A 23231-nucleotide genomic window follows, 5' to 3' on the forward strand; every position below is an offset into this window, starting at 1 on the left:
TCACAGGTGATGATATGACATGAGAACATGCCTGTAAAGGACCTTGTTCATGGTCCACAAATGTCAGTCTCCTCCCCAGTTGTCATCTTGGTTGGAAGAGCATGTCCAGAGTGTGAGTCCTCAGCACTCTGCTGGTCTCCTGCTACAGGGTGGGGAAAACACTGGCCCCAGCGAGCTCTTCCTCTCGGTTCAAACGCTGGGTCCTGCCAGGCCCTCCGCCACCCCTGCCCCTCCTACCCAAGGACACCCGAGGTGGTGCTGCTGTTTTCCATCAGATTGGGGTAGAGGGTGTTGATTTGCCCTTGAAATCTGCCCTTGAAATTATCTTTTGCTTTTTGGTCTGACCAAACCAAGCTGGGATGTGCGCTCCTGATGGAGCAGTTATTTTGGGTGGGTGGGGGAAGGGAAGGGAGGAGGATGGCACCAAAGATGCGCCCTCCACCCCTAGCCCGTGCCCTTTTCTAAATCTCTGACATGGTTTCATCATCTGAGGGTGATGCAAGAGGCTGGGAGTCAGACTCCCTTCTTCCCCTCCCCCAGCATGTGCCTTCCACATCTGGAGCTGCAGCTGGGTCCTCCTCTTGGGCTCGGTCCCGGGGAGGGAGATGGTTGAAGTGAGGGGAGGGCGGGCAGCTGGTGAGGGGCCCCGTGAATGGCCCCAATGTTGGGAGCTGGCGGGCAGGGAGAAGGGGCTGGTCTCAGAGGCGGGAGAGGGACTGGAAAGGCAAATGTGGTTTCTCCTCCAGCACCACCCAGTGCTTCAAGGCCTCAGGGCTCCCCTTGTCCTTCATGCCCAAATGAAGGCAGCTGCCCTCCCGGCCTCCTCCCCCTCCCCCGCCATCTCCCCCAGCCTCTACACAGGTGCCTGGAGCTCAGGGCTCCCTTTGTTCCCTGTCTCCCTGGGGCAGCTCAGGCCTCCCACGCCGACCCTCTGCCCCACAGCCGCAACCGGCAGAGCGTGAGCAGGGATAACGGGCTGGGGGAGCTGGGGGTGGGAGTCATCTGTAGGTCATAAAGGTCACTGGAGCCTCCGTGGTCTCCAAGAACGGAGGGGCCATCTAGGCTAGGAGCCTGGCCAGGAACCAACCCAAAGATGAGCTTTAAAACGCTGCAGGGTTGTAGGGACAGGGGATTTTAGTTAGACACTAGCGAGAATCCCCCCTCAGTAAAGGTTGGCAAGTTCACGGGAATAAATGCAGAAGAGAGGCTTTCTCGGAGCTTTCAGAACACAAACCGTCAGGCGCTGTGGGACGCTCTGCAGGGAAGCGCCGGGCCGGGACACCCGGGTGCTTACCCTCGCTTGGCCACTAACTCCTGCGTGACCTTGGTAGCTTCCCTCCCTGCGCACGGCTTCCGCATTTATGGGCGGGAGGAAGCGGGGGGTCCCACCGAGGACGAGGGTCTGAGGCTTCCAGGTCGGGGCACAGGTGTGATCAGCTCTTGGGGCCGTGTCCCTCCGGAGACCACAGGCAACCTCTCCAGGCCCCCAGCGAGCTCGTGAACGCGGATCATAGAGGGGTCTCTTTAAAGGCTTCCGCCCCGCCCCTGCTGCTGGGTCGGGCCTCCGATTGGCGCAGCGGGCTCGGGGGCGGAGATCGGGGCGGGGCCTGGGCGGCAGGGGCGGGGCCTCCGCCGGGCCGGCCCCCGCCCCCTTTGTTCGCGCGGCGGCAGGAGGCGCGGCGCGGCCCGAGGTGCGCGCGCGGGAGCCGCGCGGTGCGGAGACCGACGCGCCCCGCTGTCCACTGGCCCCGCGCCGCCGCCCGATGGCGCGAGGGGGCGCGCGGGCCCGGCCCCAGGGGCCCTCGGCCGGCCGCGGGTGAGCCCTCCGCGGGCCGCCCGCGAGCATGTCACCTCCAGGAGCCGCAGCCCCCGCCCGCAGCGCCCGCGCCCCCGCCCTCTGCAGCCGCGGCGGCCGCCGTCGCCCCGGGCCTCGGCCCCCAGGCCCCCGCCCCTGATCGACGCGGGCCCCGGCACTGCAGCGCCATGGCCGGCCAGGGGGACTGCTGCGTCAAGGTGGCCGTCAGGTAGGACGGGGGGCCGGGGCGCGTGCGCGGAGGGCTCGGCTTTGTCTCGCGTGGGCGCGGGGCGGGGGGCCGGGAGTCCAGGGGGCGCCGCTCCACCGGCAGCCCGCGCCCGCGGAAGCCCAGCCGGCCGCGCTGGAGGGCGCCGCGTGCTGGCCGGGCCCCCGGGGGAGCGTCGTCCCCGCGGGCGGCAGGCGGGGCTTTGTTTGGGTGGTGATTTCGGGCCCCACTCGGGAGCCCTTGATGATCAGAAAATCGAATAAACAAGGAAATCCGGTATTTCACACCCAGCCCGGGCCGGGCGGGAGCGTCTGTGTGTTTCCTCTTTGCCCCCTCAACGGGCTGCAGTCTCACGCGGGGACACTGGGTGGGGGACATTTCCCCGCATCCACCCAGCCCACTGATCCTGCGCTCTCCGCACTGCCGGGCAGGCAGCACGCCGCCCCGGCCGGCTCCGCAGACAAAGATCGTGGAAGGACGAGTGGAAGGGCTGGGATGGGGCCTTGACCGGTAGGGAGGCGGAGGCTCTGGAGAGATCCCTGCCGGTCCTGCCCCTAGAGCGGCTGGGCTGGGGACGGAGGAGGGGTGTCAGGGGTTCTCCTCTCAGAGGGCAGGTTGCCGTGACCCTGATGCCCCATCCTCAGGCCCTCAGACAGAACTGAGCAGGGGGAGGGCCACGTGGACCTGCCTGGGACTTTGAGGGATATCCTGGCAGAAGCAAGGTGGGCAGAGGACAGGGCACTAGGGAGGTGTGTTCTTTGTGTTGGGTGGGGGCACTCCACGCCATGTCACCCTCCCTGTTCTTGATTTGGGTTTAGCTCTTTGAGACAGTCTGTTGTGGGAGAGTGCCAGCCTGGGACCCATCACCAACACAGGGAGGGTGGAGCCCTTTACCCAGCCCTGCATGATGAGGGTGCGAGTCTGAGTCTGGGTCTAGGGTGGGTCTGAGAAAGGTCTCTGACTTCCCTGGGTTGTAGGTGACCCAGATTCCAGAATTCCAGGGCAGTCACTCGGAGAAGACTGTGGAAAACACCCCAGGGCAGGTGCTGCTACCCAGCCCCCAACCCCAGCCACCTGGCTAGCCCTCTGCAGTGGAGAGGGTCAGGGGACTGCTGGTCACAGTCTGGAGTGGAGGGAGGGAGACCAGCGTGCCCTCCCCTGGACTGCCGGCTGCTCTCGGAGCATCCTGGCACAGACTCGCTGGCCCTGGACAGCCCGAGACAAAGAGGAGCCCCAAAGATGCCTGGTGGGCCGGCGGGGCGGGGCTCTTTGCAGCAGGATCCTATGGGGGGGTTGGGGTGAGGGCCAGGGACATGGTGGGGGGCGAGTGGCAATGTCAATCAGACAGCTGCAGTGGAGTGGGGGTCTGGGCACGTCATGAAAGGAAACTGGACCAGGGCTGGGAAGGAGGCAGCTTTCCTTTGGACTCCATCTCACCCGAGAGAGCCAAACAAGCCCCCGCCCCACCTCGTCAGGGCTCCCAGGCTAGACCAGGAGTGTGGAGGTGCGGCCAAGCCCGTGCAGCCGGGGAAGAGCTGGTGTTCTCTCCCCACTGCCGCAGGAGCTCCCCAGGACTCTTCCCCCTCGGAGCATCTGGCCCGCCCATGCTCCCCTCCCCAGGACCCTTCCCCTCAGAGCATCTGGCCCGCCCATGCTCCCCTCCCCAGGACCCTTCCCCCTCGGAGCATCTGGCCCGCCCATGCTCCCCTCCCGTGACCAGTGCCGTCTCTGCCTCCACTGAGACTGCCTGGTGGGGTCTGGGTGGACCCACTCCTTGCCTCTGCCACTGGCCTGGCGGGAGGGCGGGGGGTTGGAACACCTTCAGAGCCCAGACTGGGGGCCACCCCTCCCCTCCCGCCCTGGCCCCAGGGCACACGCCAGACCTCAGTGGGCAGCTGGCCATGGAGGGCAGACAGTGCCTGGACAGAGCCCAGCTTACAATCAGAGAGCTGAGGACAGGACTGGACTGGGACTGAGGCTGGGAGGGGGAGCAGATGGCACCACTGGGGGGCTGCAGGGAGACTTCTCCATTCTTTGGGGTCCCCTTCAACCCCCCCAAGCCCACCCTTGGAAATCTCTGGTCCCACTTGAAGGACTGGGTGGCGGGCTGGAGCAGTGCTGACCGCTGCTGGGATGAACCAAGGGTCTGGAACTGCAGGGGCCTGGCCTAGCTGCCCTTTCTCATGTCCAACTGCGTCCCTGTGAGAATGACTTATGGCGAGTCCAGGGTCCGACTCTTGAGACAGGGAGGCCAGGAATGGGCAGACATGGTCTGACGTGTGTGTGTGTCTGTGTGTGTAAGGGTCCAGGGGCCACTAGATTAGGTAAGAAGTGCCAGGCCTGGGGCTCTTGGCACTGTAATCTCCGGATAAGGATCAAAGCTGGCTTGTCTGCAGAGCTGCAGGGAAGGCCATGGAAGGGTCAGACCAGAGGGGGTAGCTTTCAGGACCTGGAGCTGTGGGTAAAGGGAGAAGGTCTAGATGTGAGCAGAACTCCAACCCCCTGCCCCCAGCCCCAGGCCACCCTGGAAGCTGGCCCTCTGCCCCTGAACTCTGCACCGAGACTCCCAGGCCAGCCCCTCCAGCCTGCCCTGTGATCCATTTATCCTTTAATCCCCTTGTCCGATAAGGACTCTCTCAGCTCTGAGGCTGGCTAAGGCCACTCTCTACCTGGGAGGAGGGTGATGGGGAGAGCAGACCTGCTCCAGGTTGCAGAAATGCAGGCCTAACTAGTTGAGGAGAAGAGGAAGGGGTGGCTATTAAGAAATGCTGGTTGGCAAAGTTGAGATTGGGGATGGAAGCCGAGTCACAGGGTGTGTTTATTTAAGACCCTTTTAAGGCCCCAGCTCTGAGCCCCCAGCATGAGGGGAGGCCTGACCACCCCATCCCCTTATCCTTGCCTGGTTTCTTTAAGTTTCTGTCCTTAGTCTGCTGGGGCGGGGCTGGGCGCTCCGTGGGTTCCCTGGGCATCCATCCCTGGACACTGCAGGGTCAGACCCGGGCTGGAAAGGGGCTGGGCAGCCCCAGCCAGGCGCCCAGGGACAGAGGGCAGCCCTGCTCTGTCCTTGGGTTCTCTAGCTGCAGTTATTCCTCTGGCTCCAGGCTCCTCTGAAGTCTTAGTCAGTGTCTGTCTAAAATTTTGAATCAAGAGAATTGGTGGTTTGGGACAAAGATAAGACAGAAAAAACTGAGTGGGGGTGGGGAGGCAGTGTCTTCAGTGTCTCTCTGCCACCACCCCCCCGTCCCCGCCCCCAACAGAGTCCAAGGCTGGCCAGGACCAACTAGTGCCCGCTGTGGCGCCTGCTGTCCCGTTCCCAGACCCTGGGAAAGGGCCCAGGCAGGGCCTCCCGGGGGTGGTGGAGACCCAAGAGTCTTGGTGGCAGTCTCCTGCTGCAGAAGTAGGGCTTATGTCATCACCAGGAAGTGCAGTGTAGTAACCGCAGGCCCCGGAAGCGTGCCCCCCACCCTCTGCCCGAGCCAGCCCGCCTGATTGGCTGTCAGCTTTTGAAGACCGCGCCCGAGATGGGATGGGGAGGGGCAGGGGCTGAGGAAGTGACAGAAGTGGCATGTGCCTGGCACCCTCATTCCCACAGCAGCTCCAGGGACAGAGGGCCAGGCTGGGGGCCCGCTTCTGTTTCTCCTCCTGGGCCTCAGTTTTTCCTCCCTGTACAATGGGATCAGTGGGCTGTTCTGGCATGTCCTTTTGTGAGGAGCAGTGTTCAGGGTTCAGTGGAAGGTGGACAGTCCTTAAAGGCTGACTCTGGAGGAGCTGACCTTGAAGAAAATGGGAACAGAAGTAAGCACTTACTGAAAGCGAACCTCGGAGGTGTCTTGATGGGTTAAGCCTCAGTGACTGTTAGATGAAAAGAATCCACCTGGAGCCCTGGGACTGGTTGATGATGGACTGCAGGCAGCGGAGGAAGCACTGGGCTGGGGGGTCTGGGCGCGGTCACTTCCTGCCCACTTGGGGAGCGCCAGGTGCTGTGTCTTCTCGTCCCACGCAGGCCTGTGGGAGCCAGGTGCTAGGTGCCACCCCACCACAGAGATGGGCAGAGGCTCACCGCAGTAAACAAAGGCCTCCGACCGTGAGCCCGGGGCAGCCTCGCTCCTGAGGCCCTGCTCCACGCAGCCTGCTCCGGCCACTCACTGGCGCTTCGCTGACGTCCCCGCGCCTCCGTTTGCTCTGATGCTTCGGGCAGGTCGTGGCTGTGACCGTGAATGTGGGAGGGCACAGGGGAGGCACTCAGGGCTGGGTGCAAGCCGCCTGTCTCCATGTGCTCCTGGTTGTGGGGCTCTCTCCCCGCCCGCACTGGTGGGAGCCACCCTCCTGCCTTTGCTGAGCTCCACGCAGCTGCCCCTGCTGCCGCTTTCCTGCCCGCGGGCCGCCTTGTCTCCGCCTGCGTCCTCACGGGCCGCCTCCACCTTGGGCTCCTCTATTGCTTGTTTCGCCCTCTAGACAAGCAGCCCCCTGGGAGGAATGGGGGCCCTGAGAGGCTGTGGGCTGGGGAGTGTAGGCGGCCTCCCTGTCGGGGTGGGGATTGGGCTGGGTTGGCAGTCTGGACCCGGGGGCTGCTCCTCTGTCCCAGCGGGTGGGTGGTGGAACTTGGTGGGCATTTGTGGGGCCCGCAGCAGGTGTCCTGTCCCCAGGGGCACCCCTACCCTACCCTCGCTGGTCTAGGTGTGGAAGGGATGCAGGGCCGTGGTTCACCATCCCCAGACCCCCAGACGCCCGAGCCCCTGTCCCTCCGCCGTGCGTGGTGGAAGCCCACCGTTCCTGGGATCGAGCCGGGCAGAGCCCCTGGGGACCAGGGTCGGGGGCTGGCGGGAGTGCAGGCCGACGCCTGTTGCTGTGCATTCCCCAGCAGGCGAGCATCCCCAGGGCCCAGTCCCCACCGAGCGGCCCCCCCAGACCCGGATGCCAGCATAGCTCGGGTCTCTGCAGCGTCTCCCGGGAGGTCATGGGAAACCCCTGCCAGATGCCCCGGGATGGGGTGGGGGTGGGGCAGGCCAGCCGGCGAGGCTGGGGCGCAGCTGCGCGGGCTTCCCTGGGCTGGGGATGCCCCCTCCCAGGCCCCACAGCTGGGCCTGCGGGGTGGACCTCGGAGGGGGGAGCAGGCAGCTCAGGACAGGGACGCCCCACGCCCCTCCTCGCACCCACGCTCCAGCTTCTCCCCGCCGGCCTCCTCCCCCAGGCCTCCTTCAGCCGTTCTTGGGGAGCAGACCCAGCTGAGACCCCGATGCCTTGGGGTTGTGAATGAGACGCCCCACGCACTCCCACACTGGACGTCCCACCAGGGCATTCCGCAGAAGTCAGTGGCCAGGACCCTGGGATGAACTGCGAGAGCAAGAGGTGGAGGACATCCCCGGGAGCGAGGGCGTCAGAGTCCTGAACCCCAGGCTTCCTGTGGGTCCCCTTGAGTGCCTGTAGCCCTCTCCGGGCTCCTGGGAACGTGTCCCGGGGCAGAAGTCAGGCAGAGGGGGCTGCAGACCCCGTTCCCTAGGCCTGGCCTCCTAAACCCATGTCCTTTTACCCCGCTGAACAAAGCCTTTTTGTCGGGGGTTCAGGCCAGTGTCTTCCCTGAGGCAGCCTCAGGAGGACGGGGCTTGGGGAGGGCCTGGGAGCTCACAGGGCTCCCATGCCGCAACTCTGCAGCTGAGAGGGGCAGCACCCCACGCTGGACCTGACACCCCACTTCAGGGCGGACTGCCCCCCGCACCCCCCGCAGGACGCGCTAAGTCAGCTGAAGCCCCAGGGTGTCTGGGAGCCAGACTCCCATGAGACAGCAGGGATGTCGATTCCAGCCGACTTCCTGGAGCTGGCAGGCTGCCCGGGAGGGGGTGGGGGAGGAGGAGAGGATGCCCACGAACGTGGGTACAGACCTCCTCCCTCTGCCTCGGAGGCGGGCGCCGTGCCCTTGCGAGGCAGCAGCCTCCTGGGTCCCTGGCTCCCGCTTCCCCTGCTCCAGCCTCGGCTGTCTTCACTGTGAACGTGAAAACGTTCCCCCAGCAGACGGCTCTGGCCCTCTGGCAGCTGTCGGCAGGATCATCTTTCCCCGGCCCACCTCTCTCCAGGCCGGGGCTGCTTAGAGGATGTGGTAGGCCAGGCCACAGTCAGGCTGGGTTTGGATTTCAGCTCCACCATTAGGAGAGAGTGACTCCGGGCTTGTTCAGATTCTCTCTTCTGAGCCTCAGGAAGGAGGCAGTCCTTACACGTGATGTATGTCCCTGCATGTAAAGGAGCTCCACGCATCGGCTCTCAAAAGATACCGCGTCCAGTCCTAACAGAGGCAGCTCGGGCAGCGTCAGTGACCATGACTACAGGGGAGGAGGATTGCAGACCCCCCTTCCCTTCTGAGGGCTCCGCAGCCTCTACAGGCAGGAGGCTCTCACTGGCCGGTCTGAATCCCTCGTGGTGTGGCTGAGTTCCCCTCTGGTCCAGCTCTTTCAGTGACGGGGCCAAGCTGGCCCCTGGCAGGTCACGGCATGGCTGAGTGCCTCGCTGTGCCAGGCAGACAGGGGGTCCTGCGGCTCCTCTCTGTGTCCCCTGCCACACAAACTCTCCTGCACATCGGAGGTCGTGAGAGCCCAGCGCCAGATGGAGCCAGGCGTCTGAGGAGCCAGAAGGAGGTTACAGGATCTGGGCAGCCTTGGGGGCAGCCCACCCCAGGACGGGGTGCTGGGCGTTCTCACTTCTCCAGGTTCTCAGTCCCCCGAGCTCCTATTCAGGGTTCCAGAAAGACATTAGGGTGTCTGGGAGGGGCTTACACCCCTGGGCTGTTTCCTAAGGGACTGGTTACGAGGTGTCTTGGCCATCAGAGGGGGCTGCGGTTCTTCTCAAGGCTCTAAGAGGGTGTCTTCCAGCCTGGAAGACCCCAGAGTGACAACCAGCCTGCAGGCTGGTTCTCCCGGGTCCTCCTCCTGCTCTGATGCTTCAGTCCCATGACCAGGAAAGATGGGCTTCCTAGAAGACCTAGCTACTGATTAGCTCTGTGATCTTGAGAGCTGAGTTAATATCTCGTTGAGCCCTCTTTGTGAACTGTGGGGGGACCTCCTCCTTAGAATGTGTCCAAAGTGTGGTAGGAACCCCCCTGAGAATGTGTGAAAAGTGTGGTAGGAATCCACCTTAGAATGTGTACAAAGTGTGATAAGAATCTCTCCCTTAGAACATGTGGAAAGTGTGGTAAGAACCCCCCCTTAGAACGTGTGCAGAGTGTGGCATGTACACCCCTTAGAATGTGTGCCAAGTGTGGTTGGTACTCCCCTTAGAATGTGTGCCAAGTGTGGTTGGTACTCCCCTTAGAACGTGTGCCAAGTGTGGTTGGTACTCCCCTTAGAATGTGTGCAAAGTGTGGTTGGTACTCCCCTTAGAACGTGTGCCAAGTGTAGTTGGTACTCCCCTTAGAATGTGTGCAAAGTGTGGTTGGTACTCCCCTTAGAATGTGTGCAAAGTGTGGTTCGTACTCCCCTTAGAATGTGTGCCAAGTGTGGTTGGTACTCCCCTTAGAATGTGTGCAAAGTGTGGTGGGAATCCCCCGCTCAGACTATGTGCAAAGTGTGGCAGGTTCCCCCCTTGGAACATGTGCCAAGTGTGGCAGGAACCCCCTTAGACTGTGTGCAAAGTGTGGTAGGAATCTCCCGCTTAGAACGTGTGCAAAGTGCAGTAGGAATCTCCCGCTTAGAACCTGTGCAAAGGGTGGTGGGAACCGCCCCGCCTTGAACATGGGCAAAGTGTGGTAGGAATTCCCCTTAGAACATGTGCAAAGTGTGGAAGGAACCCCCCCCCCTTAGAACGTGTGCAAAGTGTGGTAGGAACCCCCCTTAGATCATGTGCAAAGTGTGGCAGTGACCAGCAAAGAGGCACGTTGCTCCTTATGTGAGGGGTTATTACTCCTGAGGAATTGGTTCCACGAGGTTCCAGGTACCACCAAAAAGGGATGTCAGGAATCACAGAGCACACACCACAACTGTAAGAATTTTCTAGGATTCTGGAGCAGTTCTTGGTTATTTTAATATCACAGCCTGAGCCTGGCAGGCGATGCGTCCATGGGGTCGCAAGAGTGGGACACGACTTAGCATCTAAACCACGACCTCTTGGAGAAAAGGAAGACTTCTTCAAGGGATGTGGGAGCCTGGGATAAAGACGCGGGGACGGGTCGGTTAGGGACCTATGGAGGGGCTGGAGCCGGCTAACCGGGCGGGACGGGGTTCACCTGGAGCGGCCAACCCACGCGCCCTGCCCCGGCCCCCGCGGCGGGGCGGAGCCCTGCGGGGTGGTTGGCTCTGTTTGGCGCCACCGAGGCCGGTCAGCGAGGCCGGTCGGGAGCCGGGCGCCGCCGGCCAGGTTTTGGGGGAGGGACACTCCCGCCTTGGCAGGCGCGGCGTCCCCTCGCTGGGAGGCCTGCCTCCTCGCTGGCTCCGCCGTCCTCCGCTTCCGCCCTCTCCTGGCTCCCGAAGAGCCGGGAAAGTGCTGAGCTCAGCGCTTCTCGCAGCCCCGGGCTCGCTCGCCGCCTTTGTGCCCCGCCGCGGGGGACACAAGCCGGTGCGGGGTGCGGCCCGGGCGCCCGCAGCCCTCCGCGCCGAGTGCAGACGGCCCTTACAATCCTCGGCAGCGCGCGGAGGCGGCCCCGCGGGCCCGGGCTGCACCCCTCCGCCGAGAGCCCGGGCCTTCTCTGACCCCTGCCGGCCCTCTGCGGGTTGCCAAGTGGCAGACAGACCGGGCTGTGTTCTGGGAGGTTCCGGGCCTTTCTCTGTGGGGCCCTGCGCCGCCCTCCCCCTGCAGGGCCGGGAGAAGGGATGGGAAGGCTGGGGGAGGGCCGGGGGCGGGGGGAAGGTTTCCGGGGCTGAGGGGGGCTCTCTGCTCAGAAATGACCCCCCGCCCTGGGGTCCACAAAACGCCTTTTGGGTTTGACAAAAGCAGGCAGCACAGTTTGCCAGTGTGAGTTTTCCGAATAGTGCCGTAAATCATAATTTATCTTGATCACGGAGCTTTTTCATTCCCCCTTAAGTTTTGCATGGGCGGCGCAAACACCTCATTCACCTCACCCTGGCTCCGGGTGGGGCCCACAGCGTCCTGCTCCCCTGGTTCCACTGGAAGACACTGGAGCCTGGTTCCCAGCCCTGCCCACCCTTCCATGCCTCCAGGGAGGAACAGTGCTGGCAGCGGTGCCATTCTGCCCCCCTGCATAGCCGGAAGTTGTCTCCTTCCCTCATCTGGGGCTCAAGGGCTGCCCACAGAAGTGACCTCACCCGCGGCGGGGCCAGGCTGGTCAGGAGCTGCTGCAGGTGAGGGCCATGGAGTTCCTAGAAAGCTGAAGCTGGGAAGAGATGTCTGGATGACGCAGGGAAGCAGGGGTGGCTGACCCGCTGGAGGGTGGGGCAGGTGCTTGCCAAGGGACTGTCTTTATTTCCTGGATGCAGCCTGGGTTCAGAGTCTCCCCCGGGCAGGGTGTGGTGGGAAGCAGCCCAAGGCAACTGCGCCCGCTGGACTGGGGGCCTCCAAAAGCCCAGCGCTCGGGTCGAGCCTGCCGGACCTGTGTCGACTGTGGCAGGCCGTCCCCCGTCCAGCTGCCCCCTGCTCCCTCGGTGGTGCCGGACAGGGAGTTTATGCGTCCGTCTGGGTGCTGAGTGTCCCAGGCAGCTGGAGAAGTGGAGGAGCCACAGGCTTCAGACTCCCGGCTTGCCTGTACTGACTGGGGCTCAGCTTCCCTCTCTGGACGGTAGATTGAAGTTGCTAGTGCATCACCTCCCTTAAGTGAGGTGGTCTGAGGCTCCCGGCCCAGCACCGGCGCGTGAAGGCACCCATGTCCAGTTTCTTGTCTATGGCCTGTTCCTGGGATGAGCACTCCCCCTCACCCCGTCCGGGTCAGTGGCCTTGGGGATTAGTGACTCACCCTGGGCTCATGTCCTCTGCCTCCCAGCTGGTACCCCATTCTCTGGGTGGCAGTACTCACCCATTCGCACCTGCCAAGGTCACTGGTGCCTAGAATGGGCCGGCGTGGGGCTGGAGGGCTCTCTGACCCCAAAGGACCCCACACCAAAACGTGCTGGACCAGGGAAGGTCCCGGGCGAATGCCTGCTGACCTTGCAATGTCTGGACCCTCAAAGCCTGGAGGCCCCTCCTCTAGGCCCTGCCTCCTGATGTCCTTCTGGCAGCTCTCTTGGGCTGGGGGCTTGGTGGGCGGAGCAGAAGCCAGTTTCTTGCTGATGGGCTCCACCGGGCAGGGCAACGGCTCCCCCTCTGTGGCTCCTCCTGTCTCCAGGGACCCTGATTCGATTTCCTCCAATCACCAACATTGTCGTCTTTCTGTGGTAATTAAATGGTATTTGAACCGGATCCAGAAATCCCATCGCAGGCAATTCACGTGGCAGGGAGCTGGTGCTGGCCAAAGAAGCTGGAGAGGCCTCAGAAGCGGCCGGGTCTCCCTGAGAGCCCCAGACACCCTGGGCCCCCAGGCCTGAGCTTCTGCTCCCTACCCTCTGAGGTAGCTGCCCGCCCTCCCCTGGGCACGCTGAGCCCTGCCCCTCAGCTGCAGAAAGCACAGGAACAAGGGAGGAGTCGAGCCCGCCCTGCCCAGGCTCAGACCCTGCCACCCCTGGCGCCTACCCCTGGCCGGCACCATCTGTTTCCTTGTCCGCTGCGGAGACCGAAGTGTCCCGCTCGGCATGGTTGTGTGGGTCGGCCGCCGCCACCAGCAGTCCAGGTGGGAGTGCCATGGCCCGGGCATCTTACTGGCAGGTTCAGCGTCTGGTCTGTAGGTCCAGAAAGGATGGGGAATTTCCCAGCGCCCCTCCCAGCCAGAAGCTGGCCTGGGGCAGATGGGAACTGAGCTCTCACTTCAGCCTGGCCCGCAGCAGCTGGATGGACCAGGGAGGGGACTGGTAACCTCCGTGGGTGTCCGGCCCCTTCAGCCTCGGTGGTGTGAGGACTGGTCCTGGAGAAAGGCCAGGCCACCACCCCGCCCCCAGCCTCTTATCCCCTTCACAGTCGAACGCAGGCTGCAGGCTCAGGGGCTCCCCACCAGGCTCTGAGGGGCCTCGGGGCTGGGCAGCCTGAGGCTGAGACAAGATGGCCCTTGAGGGCCGTCTCTGTGAGGGGGCGCCCCGGGCCAGCCCTCACACGCTTTCTTCTCTTGACAAATGTTGGCTTAAGGTGGGGGTGCTGGCAAGTAGCTCACTGTGAGAGCCTGGCTGAGGGGCTGGCTGTGTGAGCCCACAAACACGCCTCCGTCCGGAGATTCAGGCATCGGGAGGCGCTCTCTGCCAGTCCACGCACAAGCTCACTGACTCACTCTCGGTTGCCATGGGGACCTCCTCCAGCAGAGGCTGCTTGCAAGAGGAGCAGGGGCAGCGGCAGGAAACGGCCCTGCCCACTGTGCATGCTGCGCCCCACTTCCTCTGTGCCGGGGAGCCCCCAGGGCCGGGGATAGGCCCCTCTGGTGGCTGGTGCCCCTGCTGGAGGTCCCTGCCCTTCTCTGACTTTTGCCTCGACCCGCTCTGCAGGGTCCTGCCTGGTCCGGCCCTCTTGGCTCCCAGAAAGGAACCGGAGCTTGTGCCTGAGACTGCTCCCCTTGCATCTGGGGCGAGCCTTCCTGAGTGGGGGGGACCCCTTGCAGCCCCCGCAGGGCTGGGCAGAGGCACTGGTCTCCTCCGGAACGTAGTCCCCTTGAGGGGCAGCCAGGCCTGGCCCTTTCTTCCCTCACTGGTCCTGGGCTTTGCCTCCCAGGAGGGGCCAGCTGTCTTCTCCCCACCCCCTTCTCTACGGGACACGGGCCCTGGGGCTCTGTGACCAGTCAGGAGCGTGTGCGTTGATGTCAGTCAGACCTGTCACATTCTGTTGTTTCCCAATCTTGGAAAAGTCAAACTCTCCCAGCCTCTGTTTTCTCAGTAAAAATCCAGCAAATAATACATACCTCGCAGGTTTATAGTGAAGAATATGTGAATTCGTGTTAGGTAAAATACCTTTAACGTAGACTGAATACCTAGGGTGCTCATGAAACGTTAGCAGCTGCTGGACTTCCTTACGGTCCAGTGTTAGGAATCCACCTGCCAATGCGGGGGACACGGTTCAATCTGTGCTCTGGCGAGATTCCACATGCCACGGGGCAACTGAGTCTGTGCGTCACAGCTATGGAGCCCTTGAGCCCCACCTTCTTAGCCCGTGGGCTGCAATCCTGAAGCCCTCGTGCCTAGAGCCCGTGCTCCACCACCAGAGAAGCTGCTGCAGTGAGAAGCCTGCGCTCCGCATCTAGGGAAAGCCCCTGTGCAGCCACAACGGCCAGTGCAGCCAAAATGCACTCAGACATTAATAAAAACGCCAGCGGCTGCGGCTCTGAGCGGTGTGGATACTATCTCTGTTATTGTTAGGGAGGTCTCACACAGCTGCCCCCATGTTATGCTTCCTTCCTTCTTCCACTCATGGGAGAGGAGGGGTCTGGGGGGTGGACGCTGGGCAGCCGGATGGGCAGGAGGGTGGCTGCAGGTCACCCCCAGCAGGTCTGACCTCGGACTCCCTCCCACCCCCCGCCCCTGGCAGGATCCGGCCCCAGCTGTCAAAAGAGAAGATTGAGGGCTGCCACATCTGCACATCAGTCACCCCCGGGGAGCCCCAGGTCCTCCTGGGGAAGGACAAGGCCTTCACCTATGACTTTGTCTTCGACCTGGACACCTGGCAGGAGCAGATCTACTCCACCTGCGTCAGCAAGCTCGTGGAGGGCTGCTTCGAGGGCTACAATGCCACCGTGCTGGCTTACGGGCAGGTGAGCGCCTTCTCCACCTGTGATCACCCTGCCCAGGCCCCCGTCTGAGGGCAGAGAGCTGGCCGCGGGGCAGCTGGGATGCAGCTGGGGTCTTGTCCGGGGTCCGGGGGTGCTGGGGCGCTGCTGGCTGAGACTTGGGATCCGCGGGCGGGGACAGGCTGGGAGGGTCCCGGGCTCGCCGCCCCGCCCCCCAGGGTGCTGGGTAACGACCTCCTCCGAACTTTGCCGATACAGACGGGGGCAGGGAAGACGTACACTATGGGCACCGGCTTCGACGTGGCCACGGCGGAGGAGGAGCAGGGCATCATCCCACGGGCCATCGCGCACCTCTTCGGGGGCATCGCGGAGCGCAGGCGGCGGGCACAGGAGCAGGGCGTGGCCGGACCAGAGTTCAAAGTCAGCGCCCAGTTCCTGGAGGTCCGTGGCCTCGCGGGTGGGTAGGTGGGGGGAGGCTGGACTCGGGGGCCTGGCTCCCCGAGGGGCGGCAGAGGAGCCTGGGGCTCCGCGGAGGCACCGCAGGGATGAGGTCCCTGCCGTGGAGGAGGGCCCCCGCTCCGCAGAGCTGGAGGCCCGCCCACGGGACCCTGAAGGGGCTCCCTGCCCCCGACGGCGCTCAAGGCAGGGAGAACCTGAAGGATCCCTGTAAACACCGACGGATTACAGTTCTGCCGCCTGGTGGGCGCAATGGCGCCAGGTCCTAGGGGCCCTAGGGTGATGAGGACGTGCAGGCCCAGCTCATAGTGAGAACTCTGGCTCTCACCCCTCCTGGCCTCGACTGGGCCCTCCTCTCCCTTTCTGGCTGAGGTCCTTCCTGACCCTCAGAGTCTTCTCTGACCCCAGGGCAGGAGAGTTCTCCAGAGGGACTCTTTCTGGCCTCTGGCCCCGCCTCTCTCTGGGAGGAGGGCAGGGTGCTGAGCCCTGGGGAGGCAGCTAAGGGCTCTGGGGCTGGGGAGGGGACCTCTGGCCTGCCAAGAGGCCTTTCAGAAGCATCTCCAGGAGGCCGGTGAGCTCGGTACCTCTCACGAGGCCTGGCGTGACCAGGCTCCTGGTCTCGGCCGCCTGGCCCAGGCAGTTTCAGTCCCAGGGATCCCCGGCTCCAGGACAATCGCTGGGTGTGGGGCCGCCCTGGACTCTGACCGTGTCCAGGGTGTCCTCAGAGGGAAGGATGTGGCCCCAGCCTTCTCCAGGTCTCCCTGTCCACCCCTGCCTCCCCAGCCCTGCTCCCTCCCGGGCATGTGTGCACTGCTGTCCCCTTAGGGGGCCTGTGCTTTAGGCTTGGACGTTGCTCTTTGCCCTTCTGGACTTTTGCTTTTGATAAAGTCTGCCTTTGTGTGTATGTGTGTGTACACGTTATGTGCGTGTATATGTCTATACATGTATAAGTATCTATATGTACATGTGTGTAGGCGTGTGCATGTGCATGTCTCTGTATACATATGGATGGATGAGTTCCATCCCCGGGTGGGGAAGATCCCCTGGAGGAGGAAATGGCACCCACTCCAGTATTCTTGCCTGGAGAATTCCATGGAAAGAGGAGCCTGGCGGGCTATAGTCCGTGGGGCTACAGAGTCACGCACAGCTGAACGACTGAGCACACACACACTGTGTATGTCTCTACGTGTGTATGTGTATATGTGTGCGTCTATCTGTGTGTTTGTGTATATGCGTGTGTGTATTGTGTGCATGTTTGTGTGTCTGTGTATCTGTGTGTGTATATGCATGTGTGTATTTGTGTGCATGTTTGTGTGTATTTTGTGTGGGTGTGTGTCTGTGTATATCTGTGTGTTTGTGTATGTGTGTGTGTATGTGTGTGTGTGTGTATGCGTGTGTCTGTGTATATCTGTGTGTTTGTGTATGTGTGTGTGTATGTGTGTGTGTATGTGTGTGTGTGTGTATGCGTGTGTCTGTGTATATCTGTGTGTTTGTGTATATGCATGTGTGTGTGTGTGTCTGTGTATATATATATACACAAACACACAGAATATCTGTGTGTGTGTGTGTTTGTGTGTCTGTGTATATCTGTGTGTTTGTGTATATGCATATGTATATATGCATGTGTGCATGTTTGTGTGTATTGTGTGTGGGTGTGTGTCTGTGTATCTGTGTTTGTGTGTATGCGTGTGTGTATTGTGTGCATGTTTGTGTGTGTGTGTCACACACTGTGTACTTCTATAAACTTCTCTTTGTTTTTCCCTCTCTCCGTCCTTTCGTCATAGAGAGCCCCAAAGAGCAGTTCAGCACCTAGAAAGCCCACGCCCAAGGGTGACCCACAGGGGTTAAATGTTGCCGTGTGTCTGTCCTGATGGACAGACAGACACCAAGGCCCCCACATCTGCACCAATGCCTTCCGTTTCCTCTTCCCTTTCCTGTGGGGTATTTCTGTCCCTTGAAGGCCATCAAAGCCTCGGATGTCCGCTGGCTGGGACCTGCCCCCTCCCCACACAGAACACTGTTGGCCGCTGACTGGTTGCTCTGTCCCTCCTGCTCCCCACCCCAGCTCCCTGCCCGGTGACGATTCCAACAGGTGAAACTTGCCCGGCCAGCGATTCCAAGCACAGGACTCTCCAAAGCTGAGACTATCTGAAATGGGGGGCACTCCCGGCCAGGCCACCTCCCACAGTGGTGTCCCCAGGCTCACCGGGGGCCAGCTCACAGGCGGCTCTCCATCCCTCACCCCTCAGAGCTCTGCTCTCCACCGAGCCCCACCTCCCCTCTTGGAGCCCCGTCCCCACCACCTCTCCCCCGTCACATCACATCTTCTGTCTGCGGGAGGACTCAGTCCTCTTGTTCCCACCAGGTCAGCCCCCGGGGCAGAGCACTGATTGCTGCCTCTGTGGGCTCTGCCCAGGATCCAGCTGCCCCTGCCCCTTCCAGGGGAAAGAGCCCAGAACCCGGAGCCCCAGGAGTGGGGTGGCTGGGGGGCCTCCTAGGACCGGTATCTGCGCCCGCAGGGCAGAGCTGGTGTGTAGCTGGAAGGAGCCCTAGGGGCCCTCGGCCATGCCTGCATACACCCAGCCCCGTCTCCCACCCGCACAGCTCTACAACGAGGAGATCCTCGACCTCTTCGATAGCGCCCGTGACCCTGATGCCCGCCACCGCAAGTCCAACATCAAGATCCACGAGGATGCCAGCGGCAGCATCTACACCACGGGCGTCACCTCCCGCCTCATCAGCTCCCAGGAAGAGGTGAGTTCCATGCAGAGCCGCGGGGGGCTGGGGCGGGGCTGGGATGCACAGCTGCAGGCCCTGATGTCTGCCCCTCCGCAGCTGATCCAGTGCCTGAAGCAGGGTGCCCTGTCCCGCACCACGGCCAGCACCCAGATGAACGTGCAGAGCTCGCGCTCCCACGCCATCTTCACTATCCACCTGTGTCAGATGCGCGTGTGCGCCCGGCCTGACCTGGTGAGGAGCCCAGGGCAGACACCCATGGGTGGGAGGGTGGTGTGGCAGGAGCCCAGGCTCTGGGCCGGCAGACCTGGGCTCAGGCTCACCCTGCCGCTTGCAGACTCACCTTCCTCTTGGTGCGGGAGAAGCAGGCAGTGCATGCAGTCTGATGCTCGGTGTGGGCGAGGCCCCCCAGCCACGCTGCCCCCCAGGGCCCGAGGGCAGGGCCTGGGAGCAGAGGGACCCATGCCGGCTGGCTTCCCCGCAGATGAACGAGCCCGTGAGTGGGCTTCCTGATGGCGCCCCTCCTGCAAGCGAGTACGAGACACTCACCGCCAAGTTTCACTTCGTAGACCTGGCCGGCTCCGAGCGGCTGAAGCGGACGGGGGCCACGGGCGAGCGGGCCAAGGAGGGCATCTCCATCAACTGTGGGCTGGTAGGCACGTGGCGGCCAGCACAACTCAGCCTCAGACCCTCCCCAGGCCCACCTTGGGCTGGCTGCTGGCCGGGGCGGGCCACTACCCTGACCCGGACTGCCCACTGTCACCAACTCTCACATCTGCCTCTAAACCCTTGGGGAGCCTGAGGGCTGCTGGGGTCAGTGGGCCAGGTCCACCCTCGGGGCTCACTGGTCCTCCCCCAGTGCCTCTCGAGCACCAGTCTGTCTCCGCAGCTGGCCTTGGGCAACGTGATCAGCGCCCTGGGGGACCAGAGCAAGAAGGTGGTGCACGTTCCCTACCGGGACTCCAAGCTCACCCGGCTCCTCCAGGACTCGCTGGGCGGCAACAGGTACCCAACCAAACCTGGGGAGAGGCGGGAGCGGAGCACAGGGGCCTGCTGGTGTCCGGGTTGGAGCGGGAAGGCCCAGTGGACAAGGGGCCAGCTCAGCCCTGTGGGCTGCAGGCCTTGAGGTGCCCGCTGGTCACTATGGTCAGACCCGGCTTCATCGTCTGCACAGCAGGGAGGGGTGTCCTGAAGGAGGTGCTAGAGCCTGAAGGGGAAGCAGGAGCTGCATCCCCTCCCCCCCACCTGCTGGCCGCCTCGCCGAGGTCACCACTGTTGGAGTGGAGACCCAGGCCAGGTGGTGTGGAGCCCCAGCCCCAGGCTCTGCCCAGGTACTTAGCCCCTCAGCCGGGAGCAGGATCTGCCCCGAAGTGATGCCCCCCCCGGGCCGGCCGTGCCCTCGACCTTCATTCCACACCCCCACACTACCCAGCCAGACCATCATGATCGCCTGCGTGAGCCCCTCGGACCGCGACTTCATGGAGACACTCAACACGCTCAAATATGCCAACCGGGCCCGCAACATCAAGAACAAGGTGGTGGTGAACCAGGACAAGACCAGCCAGCAGATCAGCGCGCTGCGGGCCGAGATCGCGCGCCTGCAGATGGAGCTGATGGAGTACAAGGCGGTGAGTAGGCCAGGCCCCCACCCCTCCACAGGCCCCGCCCCTCCACAGGCCCCACCCCTCCACACCCCTCCAAGGCCACGCCCCCACCCTCCACAGGCCACACCCCTCCACAGGCCCCGCCCCTCCACACCCCTCCACAGGCCCCGCCCCCAAACCCTCCACAGGCCCCGCCCTCCACACCTCTCCAAAGCCACGCCCCCACACCCCTCCACACCCCTCCAAGGCCACGCCCCCACACCCCTCCACAGGCCCCGCCCCCACACCCCTCCACAGGCCCCGCCCCCTCCCGCCCGTCCTCACGCACCGCGTGCCAGTCACAGAGCTCAGGGCCCGGCTCACCGAGTGACCGGAGCATCGTCGGAGCTCTCAGAGCTTACAGTGTCAGACAAAGAGAACCACATCCTGGTTGCACGGGCCTCACGTGTAGGACAGGCGCTCTGCGGGGTTTTATTCTGCCGCATGCGCCGTGTTGGACCCGAGGAGACTTAGGCCACAGCCCAGTAGCATGAGGGCAATTGATGGGACCACACGAGCGGTCCAGCGTGCCGGGGGTGCTGCAGGGGAGAGGGCTGGCCCCTCATTCAGGTGGTCAGGGACGGCCTCGGGGAAGAGGGGCCTTCATTATGGGCACAAGTGAGATCCTAGCCACAGGAGGTGGGGCAGGCGTCCTCGGATGCCGACGGGCTACGAGCGAAGGAACAGAGAAGGCAAACGAAGTGCTCTGGGGAAGCTTCCCATTCTGTGTGACTATGGCAGTCACCAGCAGCGGCCCCTGGCCCGAACCTGGCACACAAGTGGGTTTTGGTTTGAGTGGCCTTTTGCTTCAAAAGAATGCAAGCGTAGTTGTCACTTCTCTGAAAATTAGGGAGTTTCCGTTTTCTTTAAAACTTCGAAGCTCTAACAGTGTGGCACCGGGCTGTCTGGAGTGGCCTAGGGTGGCCCCTTTTAGACAGCGCAGTTCTGTTTGCTGCAGTCTCCCCACTCTGCCGTCTACACCTTCCCTCCTCATTCATGCCCACCCCCGTCCCTGGGTTTTGGCCCTTGGATTAGTGTTTGTGGAGGCAGGAAGCTGAGCCGTGGAGAGGGAGGTGGGGTGAGATTGTGAAGGTCTGGAATGGCTGGTCACGAAATGTGGACTTTATGTTTTCACGGAGGCCCTGGAAGGTTTCTGAGCCCTGGGAGATAGCTGGCAGGGGGAGCTGGCAGGGCTGCTGTGCAAGGGGAGAGGCGGGGGTGGTGGGGAAGAGCATCGTCACCCCCCCACCCCACCCCCGGTCCCTGACTGCTGCCCCTTCCCGCCCCGACCCCCCCCCCCCCGCCGCCGCTCCCAGGGCAAGAGAGTGATTGGGGAGGATGGCGCTGAGGGCTACAGCGACCTGTTCCGGGAGAACGCCCTGCTGCAGAAGGAGAACGGGGCGCTGCGCCTGCGGGTGAAGGCCATGCAGGAAGCCATCGACGCCATCAACAACCGCGTCACCCAGCTCATGAGCCAGGAGGCCAACCTGCTCCTGGCCAAGGCCGGTGAGTGAGGTGCACCAGGTGGGCGGGGCCCTGCCCCCACACCAGCCCCCACACCAGCCCGGGAGGTGGGGGGGTCACAGGGCAGCCGGCTTTTCCTTTCTCTGTAAACGCAATCGCACATACTGTCCTGTGATGCTTTACTTCGCACGATGCTGTGTTAAACACGCAAGCCTCCTCAATTCTCTTAAGCCACATAGTGTTCCATATGTGGTGGTGATGAATGATTTACAGTAACAGCCTCTGTTGATGGACATTTGCTTGTTTCCAGTCTCGCTGTTACCAGCATGCTGGGGTCTCTGCTCCCACAGACAAGCCCCTCTCTGATAGAAACTCCTCCTTGGACAAGGGCATGTGCACTGCCCTTGTTCGGGGCGCTGATGGGAGACCACAGCCTGGAGCTGAAGGACCTCCCTGTACTTACCTTCTTAACTGTCCCTGCCCCCCGCGTCCCTGCAGGAGACGGCAATGAGGCCATCGGTGCTCTGATCCAGAACTACATCCGGGAGATCGAGGAGCTGCGGTGAGTGAGTGCCCGCACACCTGGGAGCCCTGGAGCGAGGCAGGGCCACTCACCTCCACCCCCACCCTGCAGGACCAAGCTCCTGGAGAGTGAGGCCATGAACGAGTCCCTGCGTCGCAGCCTTTCACGGGCCTCAGCCCGGAGCCCCTACTCCCTGGCCGCGTCCCCGGCCGCCACAGCCAGCTCCATGGAGGATGCCTCCGAGGTCATCCGCCGAGCCAAGCAGGACCTGGAGCGGCTCAAGAAGAAGGAGGTCAGGCAGCGGAGAAAGAGGTGAGGGGAGGCTCTCCCCGGGCAGCCTGAGGACCCTGTGCTCAGGGGCTGTGGGCACCCAGGTGGCCTGGGGACTCACTGAGCGAGGCTGCTGTGGACAGAAGCCCCCACCACCGAATGCTGAATGTCCCCCAGGAGGAGGGGAGGGAGGATCCCACCCGGGCTTAATTCTGGGCTGGGCGCTAGGGAAGAGCAGCGGACCCCTGTGGAGCTGGAGCCCAGTCCCACCCAGTGCCTGAAACTCTTGCCCCCACTAGCTCTCACCCCGCGCACTCACTCAAGGCAGTGACCCTAACCTGTCCGTGCTTCACTCCTGGGCAGCCCAGAGAAAGAGGCCTTCAAAAAGAGGGCGAAACTCCAACAAGAGAACAGCGAGGAGACTGATGACAACGAGGCCGAGGAGGTGAGGGCCCCGCCCCCTCACGCTGCCCCCACGTCCCTGCCCAAGGGAGGGTCCCCACGGACACCCTTGTGCAGGGTGGGGGGGCTCAGGTCGGTCTTCAGTGGGTCCCTGTGCCTCCCGGTATCTGACTGGTTGCCACGTCCATCCCTCAGCCCCTCAGCCCAGTTAGGTGATGCAGGCGGGAGGCTTCTCTGGGTGGGACTCTCCCGGGAGTAAGGGTGGGGAGAGGGCCCCCCTGCCACAGCCCACCCCACTCCCCACCCCTCACGGTGCCTGGCGCCCAGGAGGACGAGGAGCGAGAAGAGAGCGGCTGTGAGGAGGAGGGCCGGGAAGACGAGGACGAGGACTCGGGCAGCGAGGAGAGCCTGGTGGACTCTGACTCTGACCCAGAGGAGAAGGGTGCGTGCTTCCGGGCAGGCGAGCCCGAGGTGGGGCTGCCTTCCACGGGGACCCAGAGAAACTGCTCGGGGAGTGGGTGTCCGACGTCCAGGCGGGACAGCATAGCAGAAACTTACTGAGCATGCCTTGGTGCCGGGCTCTGAGCTGAACTTAAGCCTTCACGTGCCCGGCCTCCCTGTCCACACGACCACCCTGGATGGACATGTTAGGACCCCTCCCTTTGTCACCACCGAAGAGCAGTCCCGCGAAAGTTGGTGGCCCACCCCTGGGTGTAGGGGATGCAGAGCTGGGCCTTGGACTGAGGCCTGGCTGTTCCGAGGCCCACTCCTTTAAGCAGGCCGTGTGTCCCTCAGCTCTGACCCAGAGTCCTGCCGGCTGCTCTGCATCCTCTCCACCCGCATCCCTGCCGGCTCCCGGGTTGTCCCCAGCGGGTGGGCATCAGCCTCTGGGGCTCAGCAGGGGCGGGTGAGACGCCTGGCGCCCCCAGGTCCCGGGCCCAGCCCTGCACCTCCGGGCTGCTTTTTCAGGGTGTCCCCACCAGGCA

The 23231-nt window shown here is 63.1% G+C and overlaps 1 protein-coding gene across 4 annotated transcripts in view; it reads left to right on the forward strand.

The window, feature by feature from the left end:
• Nucleotides 1-1666: 1666 nt before the first annotated feature.
• KIF21B (kinesin family member 21B) overlaps nt 1667-23231 on the forward strand; it is a 43666-nt gene continuing 22101 nt past the window's right edge. For all 4 annotated transcript variants that reach the window (XM_055418939.2, XM_055418941.2, XM_088845207.1 and 1 more), the window contains exons 1-13: nt 1667-2024; nt 14553-14775; nt 15010-15192; nt 17812-17961; nt 18043-18177; nt 18428-18595; nt 18833-18948; nt 19376-19571; nt 20903-21092; nt 21549-21612; nt 21685-21885; nt 22207-22288; nt 22573-22687. In XM_055418939.2, the coding sequence (XP_055274914.1) occupies nt 1984-2024; nt 14553-14775; nt 15010-15192; nt 17812-17961; nt 18043-18177; nt 18428-18595; nt 18833-18948; nt 19376-19571; nt 20903-21092; nt 21549-21612; nt 21685-21885; nt 22207-22288; nt 22573-22687 (1864 nt within the window). In that variant the 5' untranslated portion in view covers nt 1667-1983. The remainder of the gene's footprint in view (nt 2025-14552; nt 14776-15009; nt 15193-17811; nt 17962-18042; nt 18178-18427; nt 18596-18832; nt 18949-19375; nt 19572-20902; nt 21093-21548; nt 21613-21684; nt 21886-22206; nt 22289-22572; nt 22688-23231) is intronic.

This window comes from Moschus berezovskii, chromosome 17 (assembly GCF_049115385.1).
Source record: "Moschus berezovskii isolate FMDL1 chromosome 17, NW_MosBer_1.0, whole genome shotgun sequence".
Classification (NCBI taxonomy): Eukaryota; Metazoa; Chordata; class Mammalia; order Artiodactyla; family Moschidae; genus Moschus; species Moschus berezovskii.